A 13,896-nucleotide genomic window follows, 5' to 3' on the forward strand; every position below is an offset into this window, starting at 1 on the left:
CGGTTCACGTACGGCGAAAGCTGTCAGTAGAGGATTCCAAAAGGAGACATAGGCAGCTGACATTTTTTTTTTTTTTACCTGGACTTTGCCCGCTGCTGCTGAAGAAGCTTCCGCAAAATGTGTTATTTTCTTTTCGTTCATTATGCTCATTCTCGATGTACTTTGCATGTTTAGATAGAAAATAAGCATTTTTTTTTGGGGGGGGGGGGGGCATCCGTATATTTCGTCATTAAAAGCCTAATGGGACCAAGAAGCAAGTTTTGTGATATCCATTTCTTTCTTTGTCTGTGTGCTACGCAAAGCTCACCGGTCAGAGTGTCTAATGCGGTAGTACTAACGCGGAAAGCATCAAGGAACATTTTTAGGACTTTTCTTTTTAATCTGTAGACGCTATTGTGTCTATGAAGTCACATGCGGGAAGCAGTGATGCGTGAGCGCGGTAAGGACTGTACGCTCCCACTGGTGGGAAGCAGACCGAAAGTTCGGCCCGTGGCGTGAATATTCACTCATTTGTTTACGAAGTCGATGCCGGTTCGGTATGTGCTTCGCGAACACTTAAATTATTTCTGCAATCAAAGTGCTTTCGTACTTTCAAGTCCAACCACTTCGATTGTACACAAATCGAGCTAAGTTGTTTGTCGCCCAAATGTTCGTAAGCAAAACGACGCTTCTACGCGTGGTGCGCAATTCAACGTGTTCCTGCGGTAGTTTATAGGAGTACGAGTATTCTAGAACACAAAAGCCGTGGGGATGGTCGCACTTTTGATTTCGGAAGCATGCCATCTCGTGAGTAGCTGAGTGAGCTGCAGGGACAAGTTTTCGCTCCCAGACGTCATCAGAAATGTAATTTTTTCAAATATAGCGAGTGAAATAATGTAGTGCACACCGCTGTGCATTGAGAGACGCCATGTTTCTGTCGTTCCAGTCAATGATGATGATCATGATAATTATTTCTCATGAAATCCCTTCCGACACGGGGCGGCGACAAATTATTACCTGGACTGATTGACCTAATCAGTAATATGTATATGTGTGTCAGTCTAGCATTTTCCATATCTCTCTGATATTTCTTTTCTTTTCAACAATAAAATCTCTATCTCTATATTGCACAGTTATCTGTGCTTGTATCGACTCCGGTTTTATCAATATGTCCCGCGCTATTTTCCCACCAATATTCTGAGCGCCTCAGCCTTATCTCCACTGCTGAGCAGTTAATGAAAGCTTCCATCCGTGTGGAATCGCAGCGCTTTTGAAGAGTGGGTGTTCCCTACGGGTCCTGCTGGGTGAATACAGTAGTAAACAACAATCGCTTAAACGGAATTGATGACTAAATGGAACTGCCCCTATACTGGTTGGTATTGTATTTAGGTAATGCAATGAATTTCTGGTTAATCAGAACCAAAATATTCGCTAATCCAACTAAGCAGAATAACAGATGAAAGCACCAAAGTATTTTTTCAGCAAAAGCCAAATTATGATTTTCTTTCTTAGACTCCTGTCAGGCTACGCAGAAAGTAATACACAAGAAGCAGTGGCAAAGAATCAAGCTAGCCAAAATGTGATATATATTTAATTCAAAGCATGCGCAGTTCGGACAGCTTGGCCGCAGCACCACTCGTCCCATAGACGGCTTAAATGAGCACGAATGAAATTTCAAGCACTTCTCACTTCAATTAATTTGGATGGCCATGAGCCTCGTGCTCATGCGGCCACTGACATGAGTGGTAGGATCGAGGGGTTTTCCTTTCGTACGTCAATAGTGCCTCCTCTAAATGACGATTGGCGAAGTGTAGCCAATCCAGCAGTCGTCTACCGCATTCAAACCACAAGAAAAATTGGCTGCTGCATTCGCTTTACTATTAACCTGTCTAACAGTATTAAGAGGGTGCCTGACAGATAGTGCTGCTTCTCTCCACAGCTCTCTTAGTAAGCGGAGCTCCTCTTAATATGTTCCTATGGGTGGGCGGCGCAACCCGCACGAAGGAAGAGAGGAAGTACACAATCCGAGCGCAGACTGCGCAGATCAGTTTCTTTATCCTGCAGAGTGATAGAAGTCTGGATGACGCATGCGCCTGAGTTCGCATGCATGAAGTGAGCCTCTACAATCTCGCGGTTAACTTGATTCATATTTTTGTACAGTATTTCCGTTTGTTCAAACATAGGATAAATAAACTGCAGGATAAAGAAACTGTTTTTTGAATGGCAAGATAGGATAACACCCTTGTAAACGTCACTTTACATGTGTTTACACTTTCTGTATATTATAGCCCGTTGCTTGAAATAATAAACCAGTTGTTAGTCTGAGATAGTATTGTATACTTCCTCTCGTCCTTCGTCCGGGTTGCGCCGCCCACTCATAGGAGCATGTTCAATCACCAACTCGCTCAGCTTGCCGTGTTAATCCTCTTAATAGGAACGCATTTCTGTTAGAACGCCAGCTGAAGAGATCTTGTGAATGGCTAATCGCGCTAAAGCAAGGAGGGCCCGCGGTTTTCCTGCGTCGTCCAGACGCAGGAACAACGTGCTACAGCCTGCCCGGCGCACGCTGGAGCTCAACGCCGGGGGCACCCAGACGTGGTGCGGTGGGCACATGAGTCCGACCCTAAGCGACAATGCCGAATACCATGCGGTTCAAAGACGCCTTGCGGACGAACATATAGTACCCGCCGTGAGCCTGCCGCTTTACAGGAACGCGAGGAGGACGGAAGGCGACAACAGCGACAAGACCTTTTAGTTCTAGCCGATGTTGCTCGTAGTCATCGAGTTTTTGCTGCCCATGTCTGCCTGCACACGTCCCGCAACGTTTGCTTACTCAGCCAGCTTATGTTTACTGCAATTCGTACTGCAACTAAAGCTATCAAAATTATCTCGTGTAATATTCTGACATGTTGCTGCCCCATTCATTGTTTCACTCTTATGGCGAAATTGTGATGTTTTAAGAGGAATAAATCGATACAATTGTTCTGTGGCCGGATTCGAACAGAGGACCTCTAGCACAGTATACTGTGACATTGTAGCGCAGAAATGTATTGTAACCGATACACCGCTGAAGCTCTTCCCTCAAACGTCGTGCCTCATGCTCGATGAGGCACGCCACGGCCATCTCACTCGATGAGCCCTGTGAAAACTGGCTCTCGAAACATCGGCGTGAACAAATAGCGGAGGAAGCAGTTAGCCAACTGACCTTATTGCAGCCTCCCGCTTTAAGAGGAGCTAAGCGGCGAAACATAGCCTTCACGAAGCCATCAGCACTTGGCGAGCGTAAATTCTGTACACATCGCAGATTGCGTTCAAGCCCCGCGCGCTCACACTCAGCCGTGAGGTACGCAGCCAAAATAAAGCACCAATCTGTGCTATGGTTAGCATAATATGTATATCCGTAGCGTCTTTAAACTCACCTTAGAAGATGAGCTTAAAGCATCATTCAGCGTAGAGCAAGTGTGTCCTTGCGAATGATCTCGGTAAACGAAGATTGTCATAAGCGCGGAGTTTGCAGAGTTTTTATCTTTCTCTCTGACTATAGGACAAAGACTAACACTTTGTAACAGCTCGCAGCAAGCTATAAGCAACACCACTGCGTCGTATAGACAGATAATAGGTCCAGTATAGACAGGTAACACGTACGTAAGTAATAGCTGGGCAAGAAAACCGAAATAAATGTAGTGCAGTTCTTACGGACAAGGAAATTAATGCGGTGCGCTGTTGGTTTCGCAAACGACCACGATTACGGTAGACTCTGCACCGGGCTACCGACTTGCACTGCACCAAGTGTTTCTCGAAGAAGTTGTCCCTCGAGTTGAATCGGGTTGAATGGGGTTGAACAACGTGCCACAGTGGTGGCACGTTGTTCAACCCGATTCTTATTAAGGTCCCTACACGTAACGTACGCAACGCACATATGCAACATGTGTTTGTTTCTACTGGCGCAGCATTTTGTTGCGGCTTTCGCTCGGCCCTTTTTCACAGATCAATGCACCCTTCCCATGATATCGTGCATAAACAGTGTAAATGCCCTGTTGATTACAAATGTTTATATGCTTTCTGGAAAGACGGTGCCATGAACGGTTTGTATACATATTACCAGGGTATACTCGGCAGCTTGAGCATTCGATGGCGCTCTGCATATCACTTAAGTGATTCTTGCAGTTTTATTTAGGCTTTCTGAAGAGTGAAAGAAAAGAGAGAATCTATTTTTAGTAATAACATCTTGGAGCATTACTACTTGGACCACTTTCCACATAAGCACAAGCGACTTAACTAAAAGGGATAGAAAAACTGGTGCATGTATTTCTTTTTATTTTGGTTGAATGTGTATGTGTTGGTGTCATTATTTGAGTCGTGCTTTATTATTTTATAATGTAGAAACGACTTGGCTCAGTATTCTCAAACAATCCTTCGTGCGAAGCTCTTCTTCCATCCCATCGAGTTGAGTGCAGTGCCGTTCTTCTACAGAAATGTACACCACGCATCTGGCCGGTATTTTGTAGCGATGCCTTTTCCGATTCTATTCCTTTTCAGACTTTTCGCGCTTGGCCAGTGGTCAGAGCGACGGTCTGCCCACATTATCAACGGGATCGGACGGCCGTGTGTGGTGGATGATAAGAATAGCATAGAATAAGGCATAAGGCATCGCGACAAAATAGCAGCCCTGAACAACTTCTGGGCGGTGTCAGTGAAGTGCAGTGACTACTTAGGTGAAAGCGCGACGCTGATATCGCATTCTAGCATCGAGGAGGAGTTTTTAATGGACGACCGTTCTAGAATACGGGGTTAGGATCGGCTTAGGCAGCTTCAACGTGCGTGCAATTTATCTACGCCCTCACGGTGGCACTTTCTACACCGCTGCCCACTTTACCCGCGCAGCGGCTGGGCTGTGGACAAGGAGGACAGCATAGCCAGCTGGAACGGCCTGCTTTCGGTGGGCCTGCTAGTGACGGCCTACTCGATCGGCATGTGCCACGTGCCCGTGCTCCTCACTGGCGAGCTCATCCCTCTGCGGCTGCGCTACCTCACCTCGTCGATTGTGTGGGCGTCGCGTTGGTCGCTCACCTTCGCGCTGCTTCACTTCGATGAAGACGTGATCAGCGCTTTTCACAACACCGGAACGCTACTGATGCTAAGCGTGACGGTAGCAGTGGTGGCCGCCACAGCCATCGCTCTCATCCCCGAAACCGAAGGCCGAACGCTATCGGAAATTGAACGCAGCTGACTGATGCCGCCAGCTGTCACATCGTTTTGCCGTTGTCCTGTTGGATCAAAAACAAAATCGCATTTCTGTTTGTCGTTGCAGCGTTCGTAGGTAATGCTTGCGCGATGAGTATTGTTCCTTACGGTAAGGTCAATCAACCTTCGCTGTAAAGTTATTGCACACATTGATATCAGTAGTTTGCTGCTTATTTCTCTCATTACCATGTGTGTGTGTATTTCTTTTATCATCGCTTAATTGCTCTTTTAACAATCACATCAAGGAGACCTAATTTATTAACCACGAAATGTTCTAGTTTTCTTCACTTCTCCTTGAGCTTCACGTCTGGAAACAGTATACCTTCATTCATTTTCTCACGGCGTGTATTAAACACGAAGAAATCAAACATAGAAACGCAGTATCTTGTGTAAGAAGGAACCTATCGTATTAGTTGACGTCACGTATAACCTAAAGCATACATTATAACATTAACGTCAATGAAGTATTCCCTAAAGACATATATGGTCACCAGTAGAGACCGCATTTACTGACATGAAATTTTCTCATAACATTTACCGCGGAAATTACAATGTCATTCGATATGAGCTCGCTTCCTGAAACTGCGCCAATACAGTAGTAAGTTGCGCATCTATATTGTCGCCCTTGTGAAAAGCATGTTAATAAATTATCACGGTGAATTTTATTTGAACCGCCCTAAGGAGAAACAATGCTTGTGCAGTCTAAGGTAATCAATTGACTAATTGGATCCCTAATCCCACAAGCCATCATATTGCGCCCCCTAAGTATTTATCAATGTTACATTGGCCATCGCAAAATTGAGATCCAATATTTAGCCTTCCTAATATTGCATAAACACGTGGAAACGCCATGCGAGGGCCTCATATGCAAAAACTTATAAAAAAAGAGTGCGTTAGAAAGTAGCTTTAACTACAAAATATAGTTTTCATGCATCATTAGAATTTGATCAACGTGAAGCGACATTTTAGTCAATTGATCTGTAATAACTGCTATACAACAAACGACGATGCGTAAGATTGTGTTTACTTTCATCCTATGCACCGTACAATTTCATACTTCATTTACCTACCACAAAGTTCACAGCATTCATCTCGTGCAATGTTTGTGTTGACGCATTACACCACTCACCGGCTGCGCCAAAATGCAAACACGAAACCAGGCTGATGCACTGTGTTCGGTGTCTACGCAGCGATGTTATGAGGACGAAGGTGATGTATGATGCTTGTAGAAGGAACAATGGTGTGCACATAGCAGTGCGAGAAACTTGTGTGTGCTCCCTTGATAGGTCATACCGAGTGTGTCAAATATCTAACGCTGCATCCATTGATTGTGTACCGCTTGAGTAACAGGGCACATGCCCAAGACACGTTATCGAAGCTTGGTAATAAATGGACGCACACGTAATGGCACAAATCGAATGACGAAATGAAGGAAAATCTAATAGTTCATAGAATCCCTTGATTATCAGGCGCTGTTCCATGAAGAGATCAACGTGATTTAGGAATACGCATTAGCCCATCTTATATTGCTACGCGATAATGGCGTTGAACGTTAAAACAAGCTGGTGAAGATGCATTGCACGAACTGGCAGTAAGTTTTGCTGCTCTACACCATTGTATACATTGTGCAAATGCTCTCGTTGCTTTACTTAACATACGCGTACTGCCCGCGTCAATATGTTCAGGTGCTACGTACGAACTTATTTCTTTATTACGCAAATATCATGAGCAGAGGTAGGCACAGTGGACCTGTGTTTTACCGACCAGAAAACTGGTGTTAATTAACAGCGCTTACTGGTACTTGCATTCAGCGCCAATATGCTTTAGTGCATAAATGTACACACATAAACACACAGATCTGCCCAAATACCAGCTGACGGAACAGCATACCGAAGTTATGCCAAACTCAGGTGGCTAGGCAAAAAAGCTTTGCTTTAAAGATAGACTAAATGCAAGTACTAACTCCGACGTGAGCTATTTAAGTACCATTCCAGAAACTTAGTAACGTTTATTTTGTGCCAAGAGAAGAGTTAGTGTACGAGAAAATTGCATCTGAAGGGTCCGAATACCTCTGTCGCAATTCAAATATCCCGCTACCCGATCGGGGAGTGCTGACGTTGCATCCAGCATCACTGCGCATTGCGGCCGTCAGTGAGTAAAACGACGCCTGACAGCGGGCTGTACGGTGTTTTACACGAAACGCAAGCACCAGGACATGGAGAAACCGAGACACGACAGAGCGATGGATGATCGTCGCTCCAGTTTAACGTTTGTCAAGGGCCGCATGGACCGTTCCGGCATCCCGCGACATCACATAGAAGTGGAATTCGCGCCTACTTGCAGTTTGTGCGTGTTTTGCGAGCCATCGAATCCAGCGCAGCACTACGCGACAACGAAACTACTGAAACGCGAATGCACGGGCGGCGCAGATTCGAGCGAAATCGAAACATCCCGCTTGCCCGCGTCAAAGGTAATGTCCATCGGCTCTTTTGTCTCAAAATGAAATGGAACTGTACAAGTAGCTCCCCTCTCCTCTTTTCATCTTAGTTCGCAGTTACGACAGCCTGTAAAAGAGAGGGGTGATAGACGCAGGCTTCACGTGTTGCAGTGTAAACACGTTAGTCTAACCGACGAGCTTGTTTCTGGTGGGCGGCTGTGGATTTGATTTATATGCCAGCGCTGTTACTCGTTTCAGAAGAACCTAAATGTAGGGAACTGATGCACCACGCGTTATCATGGTGCGGGGCTCTCTCTAACGCTCTATTGCAAAGGACGTTTACCTGATTTGTCCAACGTACAAATTTGCAAGTTTGTATCGAAACCTTGAACTGGCTACGTAATCAAAATTAGCAGATGTGAAGGACTTACCATTTAGTCCATTTACGCAGCACCCCAAATGTTTATCTAGAAACATGACATTCAATTAGCGCATGCACGCTGTGGAAGTTCCTCGAATGGCTATTGCTCCGGTGTACGTATATCGAGCAGCTGTGCTGGAAGTACTGATGAATAATGCATGAATGTTATGCTGCAGGAATTTTAGCGTGACTTGTTTCTTAAACTGCGATACAAGGAATACCTATAATTTCTTCCTTCGTCCCTCATGTATCCCTTACACATTCCCTGTGCGACAGTTTCTTACTTACACGTATATTGGACATTATAATGCGAGTGAAATCATCTGGTGTGTATAGGGAAAGCAGTTGCAGGCTTACTACCAAGCAGTTGGAGGCTTCCAATAACAAAGTCGCCAAAAGGGTGACGCTCCCGCTCAAAGCAGAAATTAACATTTCACTTTCACAATTCGTTGAGGAAAGCTCCACCAGATTTATTGACTCGGAGGAACCAGGTTGACAGTTTTTAGAAAATGCCGGATTGCTCCGTTTGCTACAGAAGCATCCAGGGGAAGCATGTCGCCCCGAAGACACATCTGGAATGAAAAGACGAGATGTGATAGGGAATATGAAGAACGAGATAAAGTAGTCGATATGATTTAGCCCGAGGATGCGGTGTCGAATCCAGGCCGTGGCGGCCGCATTTCGATGGGGGGCGAAATGAAAGAACGCCCACGTGCCGTGCATTGGGCGCACGTTACAGGACTTTAAGGGGTCAAAATTATCCAGGAGCCCCCCGCTAAGGCATGCCTAATAATCAGATCGTGCTTTTGGCCCCTATATCTTCTGAAATTTTCCAATCACAAATAAAAGAGAGAAGTACCTCGTAATGACGCATGATGAACTCAATCATGAGAAGCCAACAAGCAAAGACACCAAGGAAAACATACGGGAAATTACTTTTAATTATTATTTGAATTCAAAAAAATTATAAATGTAATGACAATTAAAGTGAATGAAAAACAACTTGCCGCAGGTGGGGAACGATCCCATGTCTTCGGATTACGTGTGCGATGTTCTAACCAAGCGAGCTGCCGCGGCGCGGTTTCCCCATACACGTTCTCGGGTATTTGTGTATTACTACTCGAATTAACCTTGGGAGAGTTAGCCAGTACCACCACACACAAGTCTTGGAGGCGGATGTGGAACACCCTTTTTGCCGTAGGCAGCACGAGTGCGTGATCTTTCTAGGTGAAGACAATTGGTCAGTAAACCCAAATATATATATATATATATATATATATATATATATATATATATATATATATATATATATATATATATATATATATATATATATATATAGCAGATGCGAAGGACTTACCATTTAGTCCATTTACGCAGCACGCCAAATGTTTATCTAGAAACATGACATTCAATTAGCGCATGCACGCTGTGCATGCGCTATATATATATATATATATATATATATACATTTATAACACTTTATTCCCTCAGTTGTCAACTACTATGCACTTTGCAAGGGCTAAATATATCAGCGGTGAATCTAAACCCATATATATATGTATATATATGTATATGTATGTATATGTATATGTATGTATATATATATATATATATATATATATATATATATATATATATATATATATATATATATATATATATATATATATATACATATACATACATATACATATATATATACATATATGTATATATATACATATATAAAGTAGATTCGACACCGCATCCTATATATATATCGTACTGCAGGTGAATCTTGATCCCCTGGGGTTGGTAAACGAGCGCTTTTAGGTTTGAGTACCAGTGCGTTTTCACATGTTAGCCCCCTTCAGAATGTGGCTACCATTGCGGCCAGTGAAGCCGCCCTCTCGAGCTCCGCAGCATAATGCCATATCCACTGGGGCCACCAGATGACTTGGCCGGGCGCTTTCACTTAGCATTTATCTAGGGCTAAAACTGGCTAGCATCTGATCTTACGAACTGTTTTAGTGTATAGAGGAGTTTATTTATATCATTATAAAAATTACTCCTCTTAGTTTAACAGGTAACGTGTGGACCACAGGCAACTTGATTAAATGGCCAGAAGCTCTCTGGAATACCTAAGCCCGCCAGAGCAGCCATAATTGGTCCCACACTGCGGAGTTTCTCAAAGGAACATTTATAACACTTTATTCCCTCAGTAGTCAACTACTATGCACTTTGCAAGGGCTAAATATATCAGCGGTGAATCTAAACCCATTTTTTGATATCGCGCCGCTGGAGCTGTACAGGTCCAAGAGTGATAGAAGTGATGGCCACATGGAAATTTAGGTTTCTGGTTACTTGGTCTATCAGGTGGACACGTGATCAAGCTGACTACTCAAGGCTCTTGTGCTGTGCTGGGGCCACGCACATTGTTGATACAGATGGAGCCACGTATGAATGCGCACTATCACTAAGCGCTATATATGCTCCGGCGTTTTATGAGCATAGAGAACGAATACTGTTTGCGCAAGGAAAGCGAAAAGATAGCACCTAATTCATTGAAAGTCCAATGATAACATCAATTATTCGCCTTCGTGTACTACGTGATCTGAATTGAGGTTACATCAGTGTTTATGTATATGTTTATGTAGGGCTCCTCTCACCTGGGAAGACCCCTCCAGGCGTTACTTTTTGTCCTGTCTTCCTAAGCGTAATCATGCGCTTAAACAAAATCAATTAAATTTGAAGAAAGCTTTATCTCTTACGCCAGCTTATCCTTACAGAAGAAACCATCTGGAAAATGACGCTCTTCAGCACTAGCAATATAAATATCGTACCACATTTATCAAGGTATTCATGTGCTACGAACATTAGATAAAACAAGCTTTAATTGTCTATTCAGCATATTCATGCGCCGCTAGGGCATAGGTGTGTCTTTGCTTACATTCATATGCTGTATTAGTTGCATGAACTCCTCCTTCTCGAAGACAAATATTTCCTGGAAGGTAAGGAAAGATACAGACAGGTGCAGATAATGTCTATATATTTTATCACTGTTGACCATCGATGCAAATGCAATATTGTTGATTGTTACGGTGGATGATGACACGATTCATCCATTGTGCATCTTTGATGTGACCTGATATGTCTGGGGCATTGTGACAATTTACTGCGTATCACAGCTAGTAGGAGATTGCATACGCTAGGGTGTGACATGTATGTTTTCATTTTAACCTTTTCTGTTATTCTTGCAAATACCGCATGAGCTACCTAACCTGTCTTTCAGGTAGGTATTTAATCTGAATTGACGAGACTTGAATTGAAGTACTCGTTCATCAAATCAAGGAATCAAACATTTGTGTTGTTGCACATATCATTGTTATGTTTTCCCGATCCCTTTAATTGTGGAAGGATTTCAATAGTGGAGCTGGTACCAGTGAATGAGCCCGACTACAAGGAAACGCTGCTCTCTATTGGTTGCTTGTATCTGGATAGAGAATCATCGGCAGGTATGCCGTCCTCCGGCACCTTGACAGAGCAGCAGGTTTAGCACTGCATGATGTGGTTTCAGCGAAATCGACTTTCTGCGCATGGCCAACACTAGCAATTGGCTAGCTGCTGATTTGAAGCACTTTTTAACGTTCTTCTGGCTCCCCGTGCAAATCTCGACACATGGTGGGCGCCTATACTCACATATGTCATTATGAAATGCATTCTGTTTGCTGGCAATATTTCCCACGTGACCGTCTTAGATGGACTGGTACTCGTTTGGGATATTTTAGAGTTTTCGGCCACCATATAGCGGTACCGTTCTGTTAGGCACTTCCTTCCATTAAGTCATATTTTCTATTGTCAGTCTACGCTCCCTCCTCACAGGCATTAATGTCACTGAGCTGGCTTACCATAGCGCAGCGTTTTATCTTATATGTGATGAAGTACAGAGAATACGCCAGCGAAAGTATTGTGACAGTATTTCTAGCTCCATAGCAAATTTCAGAGATGGGCTCACTGTCATGGCTTTTTCGGTACAAATAGCTCGTTCTTAAGATTCTGTTTTTCACTGCAGCACGAGTGAGGCTTGCTTGGGAATGTCGGCTATTCTGTGTAGTGCTGCGTGTATATCGGGGATCAGAATCAGGGGGGGGGGGGTACACCTACTGCTCTCACGAGAAGAAAGGAGCCGAAAATGGCTGTGCTTAAACTGGTTAACAACATGGGACTAGAAGTCCCTCGTGAATAGTATATATTCCAGTACCCCGTTCACAATGTAGAGGACAAAAATGTCATGTAAAGCCTACAATACAGAAAACTAAAAGTAGCACTAAAGCGAAAGCTAAAAACACCCTCAGCGAGGATGTTCTAAAGTTGTACTTACTGGCTTTACTGTATAGAGTGTCACCGTGCCCTTTACTATGCAATCCCGCACGGCTCTTCTGAAGTCCATGATACTCTGCAGCAAACAATGTCCGATTCGTAAAATCTTTAACGGTCGTTTAGCATCAGTTGAGAATTGAGACGCTAGGCCCAGAAAGAAAGAAAGCTGCTTTCACATTAGCCAGCAATAAGATTAAAAGAAATGAAGATGTGAAAATTTTATGAGGCTTCTTTTTAGTTACTTATTGTCACAAAACGGTATAGAACTCAGAAGACTCATTCCAACGCACATGTTCACACTGAAAGCGGATGCCAGCAAGTCAATAACTCTTGCAGAGTACGGGGCGCTGCAATGTAATCCATGTCAGTCAGTTGTAATCCCGAAGTACCATTTAGGAGCGAAAATTCCACGAAAGCTCTCATTCAATTTCAGATACAGAGATAAGTAATTTGTTTAAACATTCAAGAAAATATGTCTGAATAGTACATATCATTCAGGAGAACTCCGACCTTTAGCGGTGCCAGTATTCCTAAGTACCAAATCTATGGATGATATATGAGCGAAAGTGTTTGTTACTTTTTATGTGTGGATACAAATCAAAATATTCATAACCCTAAAGAACGTGTGACTATTCTATAAAGGCCATATTGCTCCTGGCGATTTGAAAATTCCAAAGCCGAACCCAGACGACGCACTTCGTGCATGGCTCTTCATGGCGTCCTCAAAAAGGCAAAGTCATTCCACGGAGAATTCCCATATTCGCGAAGGTGACTTTCAAATGGCCGATTTATCATCCCTGAGTATTGATCAATTGAGCTGTATTTATAATTCCTTTGAATAAACAATGGCATTATTTGTAATGTTGATCACCCAACTGAATGACTCCCAAACTCGGCTAATAAGCATTTCATTCTTGCTACAGGTTCTTTCTATATGTATTTGTGTATGCTCCAAGGGCCACCTCTATTGACATTATAGTCGATGCTTGCGTGAACTATGTTCTGTACAGGCCAACCAGCAAGACAGCGGCAGAAGCAGCGGGTAAAGCCGTAGGACGTGGCAAAAATAGCTTCTGTTTAGCGTTGTGGCAGAAAGGATGGCAGATTATCGTCAATGTGAAAGATAACTTTTGGGCCTTCAGAAACCTTATGGGCACGTCAGCAGGCACATCAAGTGCCCATTTCATTGCCAATCACAATACCAAATGATACCTATATATGTTATTGCGATCACAGCGCCGCAGTGAAAACCACGTATTAACCACAACTATCCTAGAATCCTAGCTGCAGCTACGTTTCAATAGCTATGCACCAAACGGAAGCGCTCGACGCGAAAGTGACTGTTGCGGATGAGGGCTATAAATCTTATCTAGCTAAGGCTATATACACCTCCTAATGTAGATGCAGTAAGGATAAAATCAGACGAATTCGGGCTGGGGCTCGCAAACAAATA

At 43.5% G+C, this 13,896-nt stretch overlaps 2 protein-coding genes across 4 annotated transcripts in view; one reads left to right on the forward strand and one right to left on the reverse strand.

Annotated features, from left to right (window-relative positions):
* The window catches only part of LOC135897316 (solute carrier family 2, facilitated glucose transporter member 8-like), a 92,444-nt gene that overhangs the window by 27,138 nt on the left and 51,410 nt on the right, over positions 1–13,896 (forward strand). The gene's annotated exons all lie outside the window — the stretch shown is intronic.
* Positions 10,987–13,896, reverse strand: part of LOC135896618 (uncharacterized) — a 35,663-nt gene continuing 32,753 nt past the window's right edge. The window contains exons 4-5 of the mRNA XM_070532701.1: positions 12,445–12,519; positions 10,987–11,067 (exon numbers count right to left, since the gene is read on the reverse strand). Coding sequence (XP_070388802.1) covers positions 10,987–11,067; positions 12,445–12,519 — 156 coding nt within the window. The remainder of the gene's footprint in view (positions 11,068–12,444; positions 12,520–13,896) is intronic.

This window comes from Dermacentor albipictus, chromosome 1, assembly GCF_038994185.2.
Source record: "Dermacentor albipictus isolate Rhodes 1998 colony chromosome 1, USDA_Dalb.pri_finalv2, whole genome shotgun sequence".
In the NCBI taxonomy this organism is placed as follows: Eukaryota; Metazoa; Arthropoda; class Arachnida; order Ixodida; family Ixodidae; genus Dermacentor; species Dermacentor albipictus.